Source organism: Scardinius erythrophthalmus (genome assembly GCF_964197995.2).
Source record: "Scardinius erythrophthalmus genome assembly, chromosome: 8".
In the NCBI taxonomy this organism is placed as follows: domain Eukaryota; kingdom Metazoa; phylum Chordata; class Actinopteri; order Cypriniformes; family Leuciscidae; genus Scardinius; species Scardinius erythrophthalmus.
The window spans coordinates 30,229,204-30,251,707 of NC_138228.1; the positions used below are offsets into that span (position 1 = coordinate 30,229,204).

The 22,504-nt window shown below is 42.5% G+C and overlaps 1 protein-coding gene across 1 annotated transcript in view; it reads left to right on the forward strand.

The window, feature by feature from the left end:
- The window catches only part of tcf25 (TCF25 ribosome quality control complex subunit), a 154,723-nt gene that overhangs the window by 77,234 nt on the left and 54,985 nt on the right, over positions 1 to 22,504 (forward strand). The window contains exons 9-11 of the mRNA XM_081371802.1: positions 15,562 to 15,655; positions 15,828 to 15,920; positions 17,220 to 17,325. Coding sequence (XP_081227928.1) covers positions 15,562 to 15,655; positions 15,828 to 15,920; positions 17,220 to 17,325 — 293 coding nt within the window. The remainder of the gene's footprint in view (positions 1 to 15,561; positions 15,656 to 15,827; positions 15,921 to 17,219; positions 17,326 to 22,504) is intronic.

Genomic DNA, 22,504 nt, shown 5'->3' on the forward strand with positions numbered 1-22,504 from the left:
AGAAACACTGCCAGCATCTCCAAATGATTTATTATGGCAGTCAAGATGCACCCCTTTCCAAACTCTAAAGGTTGGACGTCTCTGATAGACTGCCCCCCAGCCCTAGGGCTATCAGCTGTTGTGATAGTTTTGTGACGACAAAACGCACCTAGCTGGACTCCTGAAAAGGAGCGGGAGCCTCATCCACAGACGTAAAACGTGAAAGCCCCTGCGCTTAATCATGACACTGCAGTAATTGTGGCAGTGAGGCGAGAAGATTCTTGGCTCTTGAATGGCCTCATATGGAGCAGGCTCAACTGAACCACAGGGACACTGCCATAAGACCATCAGTCTGCGGCATAAACCTATGAGGACTAGATGTCCTATTCTGAACTGACTCAGACAGCTTTAATAACTGAACACGTGCAGGGACAGACTTGTGCAAGAATCCAAGTCCATGCCTAGAAAAGTTGTTCCCTGACTTGGTAGCAATACACTCTTTTGAAGGTTTACACGTAATCCTAGACTTCTCAAATGATCGAGTACCAAGTCTCGATGAGCTACTGCTGAATCCTATGATTGATCTAATATCAGCCAATCGTCCAGGTAATTTAAAATTCAGATGCCCTGGAGCCACAACCGGGCCAGAGCCGTGTCCATACACTTTGTGAATATTCAAGGATCCATTGCCAGTCCATACAGAAGAACTTGGTATTGGTAAGCTTTGCCCCCGAAAGCAAACCTGAGGAACTTCCTGTTTCTCTTGATGTAATAATGGCTGTAGAAACCTGACTCCATCTGATAGGGGGTATTTAATGAACTTATTATAGACTGATCTCCCTGCATAGAGCCCCCGAAGCACATTAGTGGCGAGGAGAACTTCTAAAACAGGAAGTGGTCCAATCGCCCGATCGGGCTGGCCCACCACATCAACAGTGGGGGCTTTGAACACTGTCATAAATGGGCTGTTTGTACACAAAGACTGAAAAATCCTGGCCTAAAACTGCCTGAGGCGCAACATGCGGCAAGGACGGTTAAGACAGGAGCTGGCAGGCCACACCAATAGGGAACCATAGGAAATAACTCTTAAAACGCTAACACATTCACACAAAAAGTTCAAGCTCAGCACAACAGCGGAGCTGAGAAGAACATAATAATTAGTCATGCAAATGAATGCTGCAGCACATAAATGCAGCCAGTCACGTGAAGTGAGTGCTGGTATCATAAGCGCTGCATCGATCACATGAAATGAGGCTGACCACGGTGTGAGAGAGTCTTCAACCCAGTCACCAGTCATGTATGCAGAGATGGGAAAAAACTTAAACTTAGTTGGCCTAGCATTGAAATAGCTTGCCATAAGACAGAGCTTCCCAAATTTCAGAGTGGTAAGGCCCCCCAAAAACATAGCAAAAGCTCCACGAGAAAAAAAGAGCTAAAAAAACATTTAACTACATTTAAACTGACTGAGGAACGATGTCAACTTTGTCCATTTTAGTAAAGAACAGTCTCATAGTCTAATCAGCAGTCTTCCAGATAGTACATAATGAGATGGGTGATGTTGCTTTTCAGCTGTTAAGGATTTAACGTCTAGCAGAATCTACGTCAATTTAAGACCGAGATCAGATTCCACACTCAATGCATTCCTGTACTTTGTCTTTAAGGCCACAAGCACTGAAAATCCCACTTTACCACATATACGTTGTGGCAAACGGCATCAAAAACATGATTGCCTTGTTGGTGAGTTCAGGGTATTCGTTTGGCACATGTAACCAGAACTGAGTCAAAGGTTTTTTTTTTTTTCAGAATTCCATAACTACTAGAACTGCCGCAAGCGGTCATTTTGACCGCTAGATTCCAAACTCTATATCTTTAATGATAAATACCCAATTGAGAGATTAATGCATTTATTGTATTAGGATATCTTTTAAAAACAAAACAACACCAAACTGTACATTTAAACAAGTTTAATTATACATCTATAAATAATAGATGTCCTAAAAAAAATGACGGAGTAGCCTATGTTTACACTGTTCGATTGCGCCCGCGCCTTACACACACACACACACCATATTCCAGCATGGCAATCTTGACATCGCAGCCTGTTTGTTATAGCCATAATAAAATATAATAATAAAATACTCAACCTAACATATAAAAATTCCACTGCTCTGTTTATATAGCCTAGTCAGTAGTACAATTCGTACCATTTTGCGCATGTGAAGAGGATGATTTTTTTCCGTCGATATTGAAACGTGAGTGAAGTACAAAGCCTATAAAGAATAGTTTACCATCCAAATACATCGCAAATGTTGAAACATTTTGATTCTAATTAGAGAGTTACGTGAGCCCAACGCCGCTTACTTTCACTTTCGCTTGAAAGAAGCCTATTTCATTTTGGCTTGTTTATAGTTATTTTTTCATTCTTTTTCTGTTCTGAATATCATTACATTTAAATGATTTGTTGTGGAATATGTTTTGTGTATTTTTTACATTGGTACGTTGGTATATGTATAATAATACCGCGAAATTCAGTGCGGTCAATTTGACCGTCTATGGCCGAAATAGGTAAATATGTTAATTTGTTTTTTTGCCTTATGTTTTTCATATAAATTACACATTTTAAACCAGCAGTATTTTATTTTATTTTTCAACAAAGTTATTGCAGATATAAAATTCAAAACGGTCAAAATGACCGCCATGGCAGTTCTAGTGTTAATGTAGTATATAGTAAAAGCTGGTGGTGTTCACTACCCATCTCTTCACACAAAAGGGAAAACAAATGTGCAGTGGACGACTTTTAATGTAATTCACCATTCTGATAGCATTGTCTAAAACGTTCTTTAAAGGTGGGATCAGTAGTTTTTGAAATATGCTGTTTGGATGTTAGTCGGTCCGACACCAACAACAAACGTGTCTAACAATCAGCATTAGTGGTGCATCAAACGCCCCGTAAGACGGTGGAGTAGAGAGAACGAGCAAGAGGGAGATTTGAATTGAGGAAACACTGCAGAAATGGAGATGAGACACAAAACAAAAGAGAAAAGCTCAGAAGAAATTACTGGAAAATAAAGGGTTATGTCTGGGCAAGAGCTTTAGGACCCGTGTTAATATTAGAAAAGCTTTCCAGCGCTGGAGTGAGCTAATCGGGAAGGCCTGAAAACAGACACGGATGTTGCTTTGATTCAGGTCCACACGTGAGTAACACTGTTTGAGTGTCATTGTGTGTCTGGAGCTGCTGTGCTGTTGGCAACTAACAGTTTAGAGACGGAGAGGCAGAAAACACACCCTGTTTAGTTTCTTTATTTTACAAAAGCACAATGTTTTGTTTTGATTGTAAGTGGACACATACAAAAGTAGACCTTTTACAGTTCATATTTCTTTTGTCTATATGACCATAAATGGAGTATTTTAAGTCTGTTTTGCTACAATGTAAAGAAAATCCAACAAAACGTGCCAACGCGTTTGTCGACCCCAGAGGGTTAACAGGTTGTAGTGATCAGCAGGCAAACATGAGGGCAGATTCCCCTCATCACAACAGGAGTCCCCTTTCATCTGCCATGATGAAAAGGACAGGACTCTAATGGCGCTTTTCCACTACACAGTACCAGCTCGCCTCGGCTCGGCTCGACTCGACTCGGCTCTGTTTGGTTTTCCACTGTGTAAAAGTTGTACCTGTAACTGCTTCCAGGTACTTTTTTTCGCACCACCTCCGGCGAGGTTCTAAGCGAGCTGAGGCGATACAAAAATGTGACGTGAAAACACGGCAGACTGCTGATTGGTCAGAGAGAATCGTCACTATTCACTGCGTCATCATTGCACGCCCCAGATGGAGTATCCTGAATAAAAAAAACATCAAAAACAATAACAAAAACATCCAAAAACACTCGATTTCCTCCATTGCCCTGTGTGTGTGGGTAGCGGGTGTGTCTCGCGCGTCTCGCATAAAAGATTAAGTCATGGCAGTTTCCTGCGGCGTCGCTATGATGACCAGGTACTATTGTGGAGGTACTATCTGCAATGGAAAACGGAGCGAAAAGCGAGCCGAGTCGAGCTGAGCTGGTACTGGTAATGGAAAAGCGCCATTAGGGCCCTTTCACACCTACCTTGTTTGGTCCGAATCAAAATTACAGGTGTGAAAGCTCCCCCGGACCACGGTCCGTACAAAACAGACGAAATTTGGTCCGACGAAAAGAGGCAGTCTCGGTCCGGATCAAACTGAGCAAAGGTTTGGTTCGTTTCTAGTGTGAAAGCATTTTCTGTTTGGTTCGGACTTTCAGACCATTTACAGGAAGTTCCGGTGGTTCCCGCGTAGCCTAAACAACTGAAGAAGAATATTTATGTGCAGATCTGTCAGTCCTGCCCACCGCGTTTCTTCCAGCTGATTCAAATGCACGTACACGTACACACACACACACACACACACACACCTTGTCCTGCGTCCTGCCGGCGACGATAAAATGTTTTGCACAACGAGGACGTTCATTTGGCGAATTTGAACTAGCCTCGAGTAGCCTATAGTTGGTGCTGCAGGGAGAGGGAGTAATGTCATAATAAATAAAAGTATAGTGGCCACGATATGCTTCTGTTAATTCATTATTGTCAAAGTTACCCGCTGATGTCAGACGCACGTCCGTTTACAAACCAATCAATGTCAAGATGCAGCCCATATAGATGATGACGACAGGACGCAAGTACGTAATGTAAAGTTCTTTAGTGCGCTCGCATAATTGCAATGTGAAACCAAACCAAAACTAACCAAATGTATACAATGTATCAAAACATGACCTTTGGTTCGGACCTTGGTGCGGACTTTCAGGTGTGAAAACGCCCTAAAATTACACCTCCTAAAGAAGTTCCACAAACAAGGAACTAGGTGGGCTAGTAGATAAGCCTGCAAAGACAATTGCCAGATACCATCTGTGGAAGGGAAGAATGATGACATTAGTATGTCATTGATAAGACTGATCCGATCACCATTTGCCCATTGTTTATCCCAGTCCCTCAGTCCTGAGACCAAGGTGTGAATGGCGACAGTGTCTCACTCACCAAACACAAAGGATGGATTTTCTATGTAAAATGGAGCAAATCTTCTTCATATCTATTTAAAGAACTGCATATACTTTAGGGATGCACCAATATGAAAATTTTGGCCGATACCGATAATTCTTTACATTTGAAAGCCGATAGCCGATATATCTAAATTCAAATTTTGATATACTTTGATTAGCCTGATTACAAAAACAAAAGGCTCACCATTAAAAGCCATGTCCCAAACACTTGAACATAAATCAGATTTATACAATACAGTAACCTAGTTTGAACCTGTTGTTGTGAACTTAGAATCGAAAGACCAGGAGACTTGGTGACTGCAGCTAACGACAGCTCGTGTTCTCAATAAAGAATCCTGCTGAAGAAAGTTGTTGTGAACTTAGAATCGAAAGACCAGGAGACTTGGTTGTTTCTTCAGCAGGATTCTTTATTGAGAACACGAGCTGTCGTTAGCTGCAGTCACCAAGTCTGACATGAAATGTTCTCTTACAGTTTATATACATTTAGGGGCAGGAACCGAAAAAGACAGGTTTAGGAACTGGTTTTAGACAGAGCATTGCCCACCCTAATCCACTCAGCATATCTATTCAAACACTGAGACCCGAGTACAGGACTGGCTGGACTTTCTTGCTAAAACACAAACTCCAAGAGTTTCAGTAAAACAGGACTGACCAGAGTCGTTTGCTAGAAAACTCTGATAATCATAATTTATACCTAACCTTAACATGCTAAATTCAATGTAAACCTAAATTAAACATTTTAATAAATCTGGATTCCCACACTTGCCCCTTTGAGAGTCTAAAAAAACTCTCACAAAATACAAATTTATACACTTAAAAGTTAATTCTTGTAACTTGTGTAAGTTACAGGCACATAGCAAGTTCTGTGTTGTTCATCTGTAATTGCATGCTGACACAGAAACAAAACATGCAATTAGGGTCCGTGAAGTTCTTACGGGTAATATTCTTTTATGGTTGGACCAGTCATTTTCTTGTGCGAGGCGTGAGTCATTTGTTGAATGAAACACTTGATACTGTGGAAGCATACGTAGAATGCCAGTAGGAGAAATAACAGCAGCATTGCTATTTCTTTAATCCACAGCCAGGGTTTACCTATCAAGTTTCCGAACCATGAAGAATTTTCTTCAGTCATCTGGTGTAATTTTGTTGAAAAATCAAGTATGTCTTGTTGGATTTTGTTCAAATTCTCTGTTGGATCCATTAACCGGGTGCATCACTCAGGTACACCATACGAAAGGATTAATGTTCCAAGAGTTCTTGACCACCACGTTTGAACACAAGTGAGTCCTGGAATGCAGCCATCTTTGTTGATAGAAGGAGCTGAATTTTGTAGCTGTGGAGAGCTTGGGGTGGAGTGTGTATTTTCTCTGATAGCTGGTAGAACATAAACCAGGGTGCACCTGCCGTTGAATTGGCTGGGTAGGATGCTGTAGACAGAGATAGGGGGTGCAACCCATGGGATTCCGGCTCCTACTGAAGGTGCATGTGGCATGCAAACGTTCTTTCCAGCAAACAAGGACATATTCATCAGCTCTAAGAAGATGTTTCTGGGGTCCACACTTTGTGCGATGTCCATGATGGTTAGTAGTAGTACGACAATCTTGATCATGATGAGGGATGACTGAAGTTCCCGTAGGTGAGTCTGCGTTGTGTATTTTTTTTCTTCTGTGTTGGTTGTAGTCTCTGCAGTTGGTCTAGTTGTTTTCTGGAGGTTGGTTCTTCATATGCGGGTGTGTAGGTCAGTGCATATGGTTAAAAACAAACAAACAAAGAACAACTGCAACAGACCAGTATTCATTGTAAAGACTACAAACATTAGGGTTGTATCCTCGGTTTAGTCTAAGTCTGCTAATTGTGGTTCCTTCTTTCCCTATGTTTTAATTCATGAGACACCTAAAAGGAACAGTGAGGTGAGGATGGACTATGGTTGGGAAGGGCCTATAAGGGAATCTTCACCACAGGGTTGGCCCCCGAAAGCCTGTTGCTTCCAGTTCTTCCTGGGCTCCTCACTGGTCCATGTGTCCTATCCTATCCCTGTAGGGGAAACAACTGTACTGTGTGTGAGAAAATTGGCACATTTCCATTCTCCAGTGAAACATCAGTCTTGATAGACATCATATAGAGCAGTGGTTCTCAATCCTGGTCCTGGGGACCCACAGCTCTGCACAGTTTGTATATCTCCCTCATTTAACACACCTGATTCAGATCATCATCTCGTTAGGAAAGAGCTCTGAACTGAACTGGGTGTGTCAGATAAAGGAGACATATAAAATGTGCAGAGTTGTGGGTCCCCAGGACCAGGATTGAGAACCACTGATATAGAGCATGGGGGTCTGACTGGAATATTTCTGTGGTATAACATTTTAAGGCTGTGAGTATACTGAATGTCCCCCAAACAAAGGCTGTGACAGTCAATAAGTCTTTCATCTTTGTTGTGAGTTACTGGGGAGATTAAGCAATCACAGCCTAAATGGTTAACACCGTATCACGTTGCCCAACGAGTTTAACGAGGAGGGGAGGGGCTGCTTCAGAATATCAAGCAGGCTAAGCAGAAGCTGAGTAACCTTATTTACATCTTTAAAATTCTTTTTGCTTTTCCTACACTCATTTCCAAAATGTCCGTGCTTGCCACAGTAAGAACAACTGGCTTCTCTAGGGCTTTTGCGTTTCTTTTGCTTCTCTGAGTTAACCTTAAAGGATGCTGCTGCAATTTTTACTCTTGCCTTGACATCAGAGTCTCTTTCCCACATAGCTAAACTGTCCAAGTTGTCTTGCAGGGTTCTATTTGACCATGTAAGATCTAAGAAAGGCAATGCATTTCTATGTTCTGACAAAAGACCATCGGACCATGCGCGAACTAGAGGACCGTTATGACCTAACACTTTCTCTGGAGTGTCGGCAATTCCGCTGTAAACGGCAGCGGTCTGACAGAATCGTTCTGTGTACTCACAAACAGTTTCTTTTTTCTCTTGTACACAATTGGTAATTTTTCACCAGTCCACGTTCGGTCCAACAATGTTCTTTAAAATTTTCAAAACACCTTCTCTCAAATTGCCTTTACTGACATGTTGCAGTTCGGAAGTAACAGCAGACTCAAAATTGTTGAATTCAGATTCAGTTAGAATTTGTGACATCAGCTGTGTAACTTCCGGCAACGACATGTCGTAAAGATGCATTTTACTGAACAATGCTCTCCTAAACTCAGAAAAATTTCTTTGCACTGATGGCAAACTTTCAGCAATTCTCTCAATATCTTTCGGACGTAAAGATGTTTTGACTGCTTGTGGCTGCAATATGGGGGTTGCAAATGGAACTGTATCAACACCTTTTCCCTGAGGCTTTTGTCTAGCTACGCACACTTCAACTGCATTTACATCTGCATTGACATTGTCCTCTATACTATCAAAAGACTGTAAATCAGTATAGCTTTCATCTGACTGTTGGTCTTCTAAATCACATTTGGTTGAGGCTTTGTCATGGCCCACCTTTGTCTTGAGACAGGACATGTGAGTCTGCAATTGTTTGTTCTGATCGTTTAACGTAGCAATACAACAAGCTTGTTCTTGTGCAATGGATAAGCTAAATTCTCGGTGACAACAGATGATGCCTTTCAGATTTTTCTTCCTGATACATGCACCCAACACTTTCTTGCAATCTTCAATTGACCACACTTTCTCTGGATCAATGCCAAATTTCTTTGTTAAATTGAATCTGACTGGCTCAGTCACGATGGAGTCCATGTGCTCTGATAACAAAGACTTGAATTCACTATCTGTCCAAAAAGGTGTAATCTGTCTACTACTTTTCCTAAACATTTTGTGAATTTCTGTTCCCACAAAACATTAAAACTTCTCTCTACTGTCTACAATAGAGGGTACACTTGTTAACACAGCTTAACTATTGTTAACTTTCCAAATGACCAACACTTCACACTTAACCTCCCTGCCTACAAAAAAAAACAGAGGATAAACCAAAATAACTAGCACGTAAAGCTAATTCTTCTCTGCCTAAAGCAAAGGATACACAATATTAACCTGTAATGTTAATCTTCCCTGACGGGCAGAGGGTATCTTTCATCTCTAAAAAAAAAACTTTTTTTAAAGGATAACTTAGTTAACAAAACCCTGCAGCTGTCTGTTAACTCTTCTCTGAACGGCACAGAGGATAAACACATATACTGGTCTGTAGCCGTTCTTTGAATGGAGGAGTGAAACTCACCAACCCTTGGTTGTAAAGGAAGATTCTGGAACTCAGTCAGACTTTGAGATCTTTGAGCTTGAAGTTTCAATCTGGAGGAAGCTGGAAAGATTCAGTCTGGTAATCTTTGTTTAGCTGGAAGTTTCGCTCTGGATTCCAAAAGATGCAGTCTGGAAAGCAGATCTTTTGTTGAGCTTGCTGTTTCAATCTGGATTCAGGTCTTTAAGCTTGAAGTTCTTTGAGTTTCCTTTTTCTCCATCCGGGTTCACGGCACCAAGTTGTTGTGAACTTAGAATCAAAAGACCAGGAGACTTGGTTGTTTCTTCAGCAGGATTCTTTATTGAGAACACGAGCTGTCGTTAGCTGCAGTCACCAAGTCTGACATGAAATGTTCTCTTACAGTTTATATACATTTAGGGGCAGGAACCGAAAAAGACAGGTTTAGGAACCGGTTTTAGACAGAGCATTGCCCACCCTAATCCACTCAGCATATCTATTCAAACACTGAGACCCGAGTACAGGACTGGCTGGACTTTCTTGCTAAAACACAAACTCCAAGAGTTTCAGTAAAACAGGACTGACCAGAGTCGTTTGCTAGAAAACTCTGATAATCATAATTTATACCTAACCGAGTCGTTTGCTAGAAAACTCTGATAATCATAATTTATACCTAACCTTAACATGCTAAATTCAATGTAAACCTAAATTAAACATTTTAATAAATCTGGATTCCCACACTGTGTAAGATTTTCATTATTTTAATAATAATTTTACACTCCTATGGCCAACTTCCTTTATTAAAAAAAAAAATTTGTTTAATTTTGTTAGCATTAGTTAACATGACCCAACAATGTATGAACAATACTTCTTCAGCATTTATTAATCTTAATGTCAATATCAACATTTAAGACATTTTTAAAATCCAAAGTTGCATCTGTTAACATTAGTTGATTGCTCTGTGAACTAACATAAACACAAATATTTTAACAACTAACATTAACAAAGGTTATTGTTCTCTGTTAGTTCATGTTAGTTGCACTAACAAATGAGACCTTGTTGTAAAGTGTTACAAAAAAGTCTATTGCCTAACAATTTTTTTTTTAAATAATTAAAGGGGTGGTGTAATGCCCCTTTTTACAAGATGTAAAATAAGTCTCTGATGTCCCCAGAGTGTGTATGTGAAATTTTTGCTAAAAAAAACCCCACAGAATTTTTTTTTTTTTTACAGCTTGTTAAAATTGTCTTTTTTGAGGGTGAGCAAAATGCGTTGTTTTGTGTGTGGGTTCTTTTAATGCAAATTAGTTGCTCTTCCCAGCACAGAGAGCGGAGCTTCAGCAGCTTGTTCTTAGCTTGTTCTTAGCAGAGCCATATAGAGCCCTTTGTTGCGAGGCAGGGTTTGTCAATTTTGGGGTTTGTGATGTCACTAACCCGGGAGGAAACTCGTGTAGTCCCTATCAGTTTTTGTAGTCCTTAAAAAGTGATTTCTGTAAATGAAAATATCTCCCTTTGCTTTGAACTTTGAGCATTGTAACTTTGCAGATGTTGTTTATGCTCAAACAGCAATATTACACACTAACTAAAGTTAGAAAAGTGAAATCATAATCAACCATCCCTTTAAAATGAAATGAATTACCTAAATAATGCAAACAAGTCATTGGGTAACATTGGGCTGCATATAAAGAAACAAAATGCATGTGCCATGGATAAATAAAATGAAATAGCCTCCGCACGGACAATAAGGAAATTATTTTAATCCAACCACATTGTTGATGACAATACGAGAACAAAAAAGTGCTAGTTATTAATAATGTTTCAATTTTTTTTTTTATCAACATTTTTAATATTACAGTAATAGTCATCATCTTTAATATTGGGCCTACTGTTTCAAATGACATCATTGCTGTTTGAGCTGCACACGCTGAATAATGTGTATACGATTATGATGATACGTAGGCTATATGACAGTCCCAATCATAGCTTTTAATGTTTTGCATCACTGTTTGAGCGCGCTCACTGAAGCTGAAGAGAATGAGCACCAGGAAACTGAAGAACTTTTCTAGCGGGTTATTTAACTCAAAGAAATGCATCCTATATGAGATTAATCAGATATTTATATTACATAAACAAAATATTACGGCTTATATCTGCACAACATGACGCGAATGCACAAGCTAACTTGACTCTACTGGTCAGAATGTGAAACCCCTGTTCTGGACGTGCTATTCCCACAACAACGGGCTGAAACGGCAACTAAACCCAGAGAATTCACAACGTTTTATTACAATAGTGTTCTCATTATAATGTCATGAAATATGACAGTCCCAATCATAGTTATTTATGTGCATGACTGTTTGAGCTGCGCATGCTAAAGCTAAAGATTATCACCGGTACAGTGAAGTGCTTTACTGCATCCGTTCATTAACTCAACCAAACGCATACTATATGAGATTTATTGGATATATACACAAAAGAAACATATTACAACTTACAATGGCACAAAATGCTGCGAATGCTACGGGACAGGATGAGGAGGAGGGAGGGTCGAGCTAGTCTCAGTTTTGTTTTGACAATACTTCGAACGTCAACAAGAACTGACGTCACCCAACATCGCTTAGAGCACCTTTAATGAGTGTTGTTTGTGTACATGCAAAATAAACAAACTTGCCTATTAAGGTATACATGAATGCATGGGTAAAAGTTCAATATTACCCAATGATGTGTAGTCTTTATTTTTTCAGCACAATGTCTAGGTTAATCTGGAATTGATTTGAAAAGTGAATTATGCATAGGAAAAACCTTAAAGACATTGTTCCAAACATGAACTTTAAGCTATGCAAATGAACCTCATGCCAGAGAAACGTTGGCCACCTCTGACAGCATCAGCCAATCAAACGTTGAATCTGAAAGCCGCCAATTTACAAATCCCTCCTTCTCAGGAGAGGTTAAAAAGGTTTCCTCAGAGACCAGAGTTGTTCTGGTTCAAGTTTGCAGTTCCAAGATGTTCTACGCTCTAAGTGCAACTCTATGGAGCTGTGAAGTTTCTATCTCAAGACTCTGAAGCTCTAACAAGAGAAACAAAGAAGTTCAGCAAAAAGTGAATTTGGGGAGTTTGAAAACAGCAACTATGACCACAAGCTTAGCACTTTCAAGATCTTTTGCACAAACTTCAGAATCTTCTCTTTAAGGATCCTCCAACTGCATGTTCCAGATTATAAGGATCGTCTGCAAAAACATTAGAATCTTCAACTTCAAGGCTCCTTCATCTGCATGTTCCAGAATAAGGACCTCCTCTGTGCTCCAGGAGTTTAACGTTCAATTAATTTAATGTTCAAGGCTGTGAAACGGATTCCAACTCCTTTCTTCCCACTGCAATGCACCCCAGCTGAGCAAGTGGAAGACGTCGCCTCTCGGATTCAGCATGTCTCAAAGATCACTTTACCAAACCTCTTTCCAGAGACCTTGGCATTAGTGTATGTTGTCAGTATATGATGAAATAATTTACATTAGATTTTGCATAGCTGATGTCAGTTAATAACAAATAATGTCTCGATTTATTTGTTGATTTTAGAATGAGGTTCACCTTATTACTTCCAGAGGAACTACTGTTTATCTTTTCATAATATAAGTTGTAACTGCCATAGTAACATCCAACTCAGTCACTTGAATTTATCAATCTTTTTTTGCACTTCCATCCAGTAGTTGTTAGTTACTCGTAGGGATGTCATGATACCAAAATTCCAGTAGTCGGTACCGATACCATTAAAATTTTACGGTTCTCGGTACCAATTTCGGTACCACAGCAAAATCTGTTGGAACTATTTTTCTATTTTATTTAACTATTTGAAAAAAATATTAAATTCAATTCAGTGACTTTATTTATGACGGTAATCATAAGTAAATAATACATATAAGCATTAAAGGCTACATGCTCGTGCTTCAGTGTGTGTGTGTGTGTGAGGTAAATGAAACCGCACGTCTGCGCCATTCATTCACACAGAGACAAGCAGAACATGCAGGGTTAATATTTAAATAGTCTTTTTGCAGTTTAATATACACAGACACTATATATATCGTGGAATATATCGCCTACAGACAGTGCTCCTAGTAAAAAAGTTAGTCTGGAGCCCAGCGCTTAGATAAAAACACAGAAGCAACTTAAAGCAGCTGCCTATTAGTTGGTACCGATTATACCCAGTACTACAGAAATCCTGGTATCGTCACATTTTCAGTACCGACTTGGTACCGAAATACCGGTACATTGACAACACTAGTTACTCGTGTCTATTCTTTTGTTAATAAAATCCTTTTATTACACTTGTGTCTTTCTTGTGTTGATAATACAGCAAGAGGCTCTAGATGTTGACGATATCTCATAAATCCTTCAAATTGGTTAGATGAGGAACTTCCTCCAATTTATATAATTCTAATTCAGTCAACAATCTCTCATAAATGGATATCCTTGGTTGGTGCCCCATAATATAGGAAGGAATAATCTGACACTCTCACACTCACCTTAGGTGACGTGTGACCAAAATACTAAGTATTAATATTTAAGACAATAAAGCACCACAACGTGAACTCGTCCACTTGTTATTTCCAGCTCAATGCAGCAGCGGAGCTGAAAGAAATAGTAATTATTTGGGCAGACAAATGTTTGGTAGCGTGAAGAGTCTGCACCTTAAAGCAGTCACATGAGACAAGAGTTGGAAACGTAAGCGCCAAATCAAATGCACATGCCTGCATTAATGCTTCTCGCGCTGTTTAATAAGCACGAGAAACACTTGATCCAGGGGAGAGAAAGAGCAAAAGGGCAATATCTGTCAGCTCGCCCATTAAAACTCCTAGGTTATCTACAGCGCATGTCACCACATCCAATATCTCGTTACAGGATAGAGAAGTGCATCTCTTGTGTTCACTCGGAGCACCATACAAATCGTCTACGAGCTCCTCAGAGTCCAAGGCCGCTGTGGAGCATGCATCATCTGGTCGGCAGAAGAAAGAATTGATTTACGAGCTTCCAGAGCGGGAATCAGATTTGAATGAACCGCCAGATTCAGGAAGCACTCGTTTGTTGAACGCATGTGATCCGGGAAGAGAGCAAGAGAGTGAGAAAGGGAAATTCCATTCGCTCACTCCATACACTCAGGCTCATCGCAGTCACCCCAAGCGTCCAGCTCGTGCGGTGCCTCGGCAACTGGGACAGCAGGGGTTGAAAAAAGCCCAGAGCGCAACACATACAAACACAGAGACAACAGTCAGACAGGCTGCCAGTCAATGGCGTGATGGTATAAGGGCTTCAGACATTCGTCACATCGAAGGTATTCCCATAGCGACGGCTATGCAGCATAGAGTGAACCTATGAAACAGAACCATGCTTTCTCTATCTTTTTCTACTACATACCTGTTTTTAAACCTAATGCACAAGAGCAATAGTGGCTCCTAACTTTTGATGAAATCTGAGAGCTTTCTGTTTCTCCATTGACAGCTACGTGACTACCACTTTGATGCATTAAATAGTTCATAAAGAGATCGTAAAACTAATCCATATGATTTGAGTGGTTTAGTCCAAATTTTCAGAAGAGACGCGATCGCTTTATATGATGAACAGATTGAATTTAGGCTTTTATTTACAAAATAGTACAATCCACTTTAATGCGCTGTACTTCTGCTCCTCACAGCCTCGTTTTCATTCTTGTCAAAAATCTAAGCTACCCTGACTAAGGTATTTTATAAATGATTCTCATTACAAGTTTGTTTGTTTGTTTATTTATTTATTTCAACAGGGACAATGTGCAAAAAAACATTAATTAAAGATGCTTTGCACCAGATTTAGCTTGAGCTAGTTTCCATCTGCAGTCCCCGAGCAGGTGAATTACAATACAAAATATACAATATAAAATGTAATTAGTCACTCAAATACAACTATTAATTCATTCATTCAACCATTCCCCATTACAACCATCAGTCCAAGTAAATCATACCAAAATTACTACAATAAAACCTCACTAAAAGTCATATTTACATATTTACTATTTACATATTTTTTAGTTTGGAAAGATGGTCATCATAACACTCACTGACATAACACTCAAACTCGTGAGTATAGAGTTTAAGAGTTTGTGTGAAACAGGCTTTACTGTGAACCGAGCTGCTCTGAGACACGGAAAATACACTGTTTTTCATGCTATAATAAATATTTTATTGATATAAATTGATGTTGAAATAAATTATTTCTGACATAAGCTAGAAATGTATGCTAATGTTTTTAAAATGGACAGATAAATGCAGCATTTGTTTGTTTTATTAATCTCTGCAGAAAGGGCTTTATATAGTTTTGAGTGTTCATTCCACCCTGTGTTCAGCCTGACGTCTGGCATATGTCGACTGGACTATCGCAGACCAGAGAACAGGTGAGACCAAAGGCTGTGTGAAAAAATTTAATTGAACATTGAATGGTATTACCATTTATCATTGTTTTTTGGATGCTGTATTGTCATGGTTTTCTTTAAAGGACCTTAGAGCACAATGAAGAGAAACCATAACATTTGACTAAATCTCTCTCACTCTTTTCTGTATCCGCAGGGCTTTTTATTTGGTGCTGTTCAAGCATGTAATATTTCTGGAGAAGAGAGGTTGTCCTCGCACAGCCCTAGAGTACTGCAAACTGATTCTGAGGTATCAGACCACATTAGAATAATATTATTAACTTATAGAATAGAATAGAATAGAATGAGGCATTTATATAGCGCTTTCATATGTACTACTGTACACCCAAAGCGCTTTACAATCATATCAGGGGTCTCTCCTCAACCACCACCAGTGTGCAGCATCCACTTGGATGATGCGACGGCAGCCACAGAACAACGGCGCCAGTGCGCTCACCACACACCAGCTATAGGTGGAGAGAGGAGAGAGAGTGATGGAGCCAATTCAATGTAAGGGGATTATTAGGAGCCCATGATTGGTAAGGGCCAATGTGTGGAATGTGGCCAGGACACCGGGGTTACACCCCTACTCTTTACGAGAAATGCCATGGGATTTTTAATGACCACAGAGAGTCAGGACCTCGGTTTTACGTCTCATCCGAAGGACGGTGCTCTTTGACAGTATAGTGTCCCCGTCACTACACTGGGGCGTTAGGACCCACACAGACCACAGGGTGAGCACCCCCTGCTGGCCTCACTAACACCTCTTCCAGCAGCAACCTGGTTTTTCTCAGGAGGTCTCCCATCCAGGTACTAACCAGGCTCAGCCCTGCTTAGCTTCAGTGGGCAACCAGTCTTGGGCTACAGGGTGATATGGCTGCTGGTCACATTCATAATACACAATCCATTAGCCAGAGTCCTAAAACAATACATCTGTTAAATTCTACAGATGTTAAGTTGCCAAGTAAAGTATAAATCTGTTTATTTTACAGATATTTTTTTTATCATGTTCAAATAAAAAATAAAAAAATGTATATTCATTTTCAAATGATACATTTCTAATATTATCCATATTTTGTAAAGTAAATATCAGCAATTGTAATTAATGCATGTGTTTTTACTATCTTTAAATTGAATGGTGTGATATCTTATATCATCCATTGCTCGTTATTAGCCATAAAAAAAATCAATATTGTTGTAGAGTGTACTACTTATAATTAATTATAATCTCATAGTATTTCTTCATACACTCCTTATACTGAACCATGATACCACCATGTGTACCATAGTAATTCCAAGATATTTTTGAAGTACCTTAGCATGTAAAGGCTAGTTCACAATGCCTCAATAAATATGGAATTGTATTAAAATGACAGCTGTTTCCCAACATTTTAAAATGAAAACTAGAATGTCTGAAAAGGTGCTGAGACTGTGGTAATACTATCTGACACCATCGCTGTATCATGGTATCGTCACATTCAGCCAGCCAGATGTTTTGTGTTAAACATTGACAGATCATTTTTTTTAGATTTGTTAATTATGCTTTCAGTCTGGATCCAGATAATGACCCTCTCTGCATGCTGCTGCTCTTTGACTTCCTGTGCCTGCGCTGTCGCGAGTACACCACCCTCATCCGTCTCTATGAGGAATGGGAGGTAAAGTACTCAACCTTACTCGTCAAGTCGATAAGTTTTTCATCAAATCAGGGATGCAAACTTGTTTTGAATGCAGAATAAATCAGGGGGCTGGGGGTGCTTTTTACAGTACTAGTAATACCAACTTAATTCTGGACTTTTTTCGCTCCTGTGCGTATTTGTGTGTGTGCGCTCTGGTTTCTAATTACAAAGGCTTCTGTTTACCACATTTTTTGCAGCATCAAGTTTTATAGCCAATAACAGGAATGACTGTTGAAATCAATGGTCAGTCAGAGGTGTTTACTTTAGAATCCGCTCAATATCCCTTTAAAACACTTAATGAATTTTTGTTTAGCACAATTTTACTGACTGAGTTCTACACACTCGCAAATTCTCTCTTAATAACAAAGCATAGACACAATGTAAATTGGAGATTTGTTGTGCAGATTCATTAATTATAACAGGAGTTTTCCCGTGAGTGAGCTCAGCAAGTTGTGCTATAAAGGGAGTGCTCTTTGCCTGCTTTCCATATATAATCCATTCGCACCTTGAAGAAAGGTGCAGTTTGACATGCTTCTAAGAGGACTAACATCCATGTATACTGCTAGCCTGGCTAACGTCAGACCTCTTTCTCATTGAGACGTGGTCTGGGAACCACATGTTAATTTTCTCGTATTTGAGGCGTGGTTTACGAATGCCCAGAGCCGTTTATTGGGTGCTACGAATGTCTATCAAATGCGCCTGTACGTAGCTCATAGCCAATCATTTCAATTATACCAGATGACGTATGTAGAGCGACAGAAATTCTACGAGGAAGAAGACGAAATAAACTTGAGTTCTAAACTACTTAGAACACTATCTAAGGCTGCATCGAAAGGTAACTTCGCATCTGCTGCCATGTTGGATCCATAGATATAAACAAACTGCTTCGGTGTGTCGCATAGACGTCGTCATCGTCTTGCTGCTCCCTCCCCGTTCTGTGATTGGTCCCCTCGATGATGCGAAAATCTGGTCCATGGTATCCAGGCTGCCTAGCAGCGTGCATAAAATTGCGCTGCGCTCAAGGCAGCATGGGGAAACCCAGGCTAGTATACTGCAGAGTTTCAGGAGTGACAAACACATTGTCACGGAATGGGGAAATACAAAAGGTGCGAGGACTCAAGTGCAGAGAATATGAATTTATTAATAACAGAAAGGCTAAACACAAAACAAAACCCACGAGGGGGAAAACACAACTAACAAATATAACAACCGAAAACAGAACATGAACTTACTAGGGAATCAAAGGGAACAGGAAACATAAGACAACGAACCAACACAGACTGCAAACAAGAGGGGACTTATAAAGGGAACAAATCAAGAGGGAACAGGTGGAACAAATTAACCAATGATCAGATAACAAGATGGGAGGGGCTAGACAATAGACACGAGCACATGGCCCAAAATAACAAAACACCCATGTGCAGCACAAGACAGGACAGGCATGTGACATTACCCCCTCCCTACGGAGCGGCTACCAGACGCTCCATCAGACCAGGGCGGGACGGGAGGGACAGACCAGGGCGGGAAGGGAGGGACAGACCAGGGCGGGACGGGAGGGACAGACCAGGGCGGGACGGGAGGGACAGACCAGGGCGGGACGGGAGGGACAGACCAGGGAGGGACGGGAGGGACAGACCAGGGTGGAGACAGTCCACCGGGCGGCCAGGGCGGAGCTGACAGTCCAACGGGCGGCCAGGGCGGAGCAGACAGTCTATCTGGCGGCCAGAACGGAGATGACAGTTTATCGGGCGGCCAGGGCGGAGACTCTCCCTCAGGCGGCCAGGACGGAGCGGGCAGTTCATCGGGCGGCCAGGGTGGAGACTTTCCCTCGGGCGGCCACGGCGGAGACGACCCCTCGGGCGGCCACGGTGGAGACGACCCCTCGGGCGGCCATGGCACTGGAACAGACACCGGCTCAGGAACTGGAACAGACCCCAGCTCAGGAACTGGAACCGACACTACCGGCTCAGGAACTGGAACAGACCCCACCAGCTCAGGAACAGACACCACCGGCTCAGGAACAGGAACAGACACCACCGGCTCAGGAACAGGAACAGACACCATCGGCTCAGGAACAGGAACAGACACCACCGGCTCAGGTTCAGGAACAGACACCACGGGCTCAGGTTCAGGAACAGACACCACCGGCTCAGGTTCAGGAACAGACACCACGGGCTCAGGAACAGACACCACCGGCTCAGGTTCAGGAACAGACACTGGCTCAGGTTCAGGAACAGACACTGGCTCCGGCTCAGGAACAGACACTGGCTCCGGCTCAGGAACAGACACCGGCTCCGGCTCAGGAACAGACACCAGCTCCGGCTCAGGAACAGACACAGGCTCAGGAACAGACACAGGCTCAGGAACAGACACAGGAACAATCACTGGCTCCGGCTCAGGAACAGGCTCCGGCTCAGGAACAGACACCAGCTCCGGCTCAGGAACAGACACAGGCTCAGGAACAGACACAGGCTCAGGAACAGACACAGGCTCAGGAACAGACACAGGAACAATCACTGGCTCCGGCTCAGGAACAGGCTCCGGCTCAGGAACAGGCTCAGGAACAGACACTGGCTCCGGCTCAGGAACAGACACTGGCTCCGGCTCAGGAACAGACACTGGCTCCGGCTCAGGAACAGACACTGGCTCCGGCTCAGGAACAGACACTGGCTCCGGCTCAGGAACAGACACTGGCTCCGGCTCAGGAACAGACACTGGCTCCGGCTCAGGAACAGACACTGGCTCCGGCTCAGGAACAGACACTGGCTCCGGCTCAGGAACAGACACTACTGGCTCCGGCTCAGAAACAGGAACAGACACCACTGGCTCCGGCTCAGGAACAGGAACAGACACCACCGGCTCAGGAACAGGAACCGACCCCACCGGCTCAGGAACAGGAACAGACACCACCGGCTCAGGAACAGGAACAGACACCACCGGCTCAGGAACAGACACCACCGGCTCAGGAACAGACACAGGCTCGACAGCGGCCATCTTGTCAGGGGACACAGGCTCGGCAAACGTGACCTGAACACTCTCGGCGGCGGCCCTCTTGTCCGAAGACACAGGCTCAGCAGGCGTGACGTGAACAGGCTCGGTGGTGGCCATCTTGTCCGAAGACACAGGCTCGGCAGGTGTGACGTGAACAGGCTCGGCGACGGCCATCTTGTCCGAAGACACAGGCTCGGCAGGCGTGACGTGAACAGGCTCGGCGGCGGCCATTCTGTCCGAAAACACAGACTCGGCGGTGACCATCTTGTCCGAAGACACAGGCTCGGCAGACGTGACGTGAACAGTCTCGGCGGCAGCCATCTTGTCCGAAGACACAGGCTCGGCAGGCGTGACATGAACAGGCTCAACTGCGGCCATCTTGACGGAAGACACAGGCTCGGCAGACGTGACGTGAACATTCCTGGGAATATCTAGGATCTTGACTAGCGTCGAAAAATAATCCAACAACGTCTCAGCAGGCGTCTTGTCAGGGGACACAGGCTCTGCGGCGGCCATCTTGTCCGGTGACACAGGCTCGGCAAACGTGACGTGAACAGGCTCTGGCTGGGCAGATGTGACGTGAACAGTCTCTGGCTGGGCAGACGTGACGTGAACAGTCTCTGGCTGGACGTGAACAGTCTCTGGCTGTGCAGACGTGACATGAACAGTCTCTGGCTGGGCAGACGTGACGTGAACAGTTACGGAGGGAGCCTTTCTCCTCCTCCTGTGTTTTGGAGCTACCGGACTCTGGATCACCGGCACTGGGACCACCGGCACTGGGACCACCGGCACAGGGACCACCGGAACAGACACGGAGGAGGTCTTCCTTCTCCTCCTCTGTCTCCGATGGCAATGTGCAGGTTCTGAGCTAGGCGGAATCAGCGGCGAATGGGGCTCTGGGCTGAACGGAACCAGTGGCGAATGGGACCCTGGGCTGGACATCACCAACCCAGGGTCGAAGAGGGGCCAGAGTGGAGAGTGGTGTCGGGACTCCTCTCGACCACCTCCTCTACTGCGGCCTCCACGGGTCCCGCGAAATATGACCAACCGGGTTCCCAAAAAAGACTGTCCTCTCTCCCGCTCGGTGGCTGGGGAAGAGACACTGTCGGACATGCTGCTGGATGAGTGAGCTCCTCTGCTGAGTCCTCAATTGGTTGGTTCGTTCTGTCACGGAATGGGGAAATACAAAAGGTGCGAGGACTCAAGTGCAGAGAATATGAATTTATTAATAACAGAAAGGCTAAACACAAAACAAAACCCACGAGGGGGAAAACACAACTAACAAATATAACAACCGAAAACAGAACATGAACTTACTAGGGAATCAAAGGGAACAGGAAACATAAGACAACGAACCAACACAGACTGCAAACAAGAGGGGACTTATAAAGGGAACAAATCAAGAGGGAACAGGTGGAACAAATTAACCAATGATCAGATAACAAGATGGGAGGGGCTAGACAATAGACACGAGCACATGGCCCAAAATAACAAAACACCCATGTGCAGCACAAGACAGGACAGGCATGTGACACACATTTAATTACGGGAGTGAACCCGCTAAATTGTTGCATGTGTCATTGCTATGATTGGCCATGAGTGACCTTAGTAACGGATGGGAAAAAACATCTGACAAGCCTATGTCAAAATAGATGTGTATTACGTCTTGTAGTGTAAATGCATACTAATAGACCTGCAGCAGCAACATGGACAATAATGAAAAAGAAAGTCTGTATTGGCTGAATACATTTAGAAGCTTTTACAGTTAAAGGTAAGAAAAAAAAAACGTAATGCATGCTTTTCAAATGCCTTATAATTCATACTTTAGTACAATAAAATTCATTCCAGACATTAATAATTAATCCAAAAGCTAAATACGTAAAAAAAGAAATACCAAATTCTGTCATGAAACTCTAGATGGTGCAGGCTGATAGGTCCTTTACTCAATTTCTCTCAAACGATCACATCATTATCTACATAGCGCAGCTTATTGGTTGCTGTTGCATCAGCGGCCAATGAGCTGTGGCTCAACATTCAAATACTGGTAGTCAACATGCCTGTCTTGGCGATTATACTAGCAAACATACTAGGTTATGTCTTAAGTGAGTGTAAACAGTCGAGAAATACAACGCATGTGTACAGTATCAGTATGTTGGATCTGTGCATT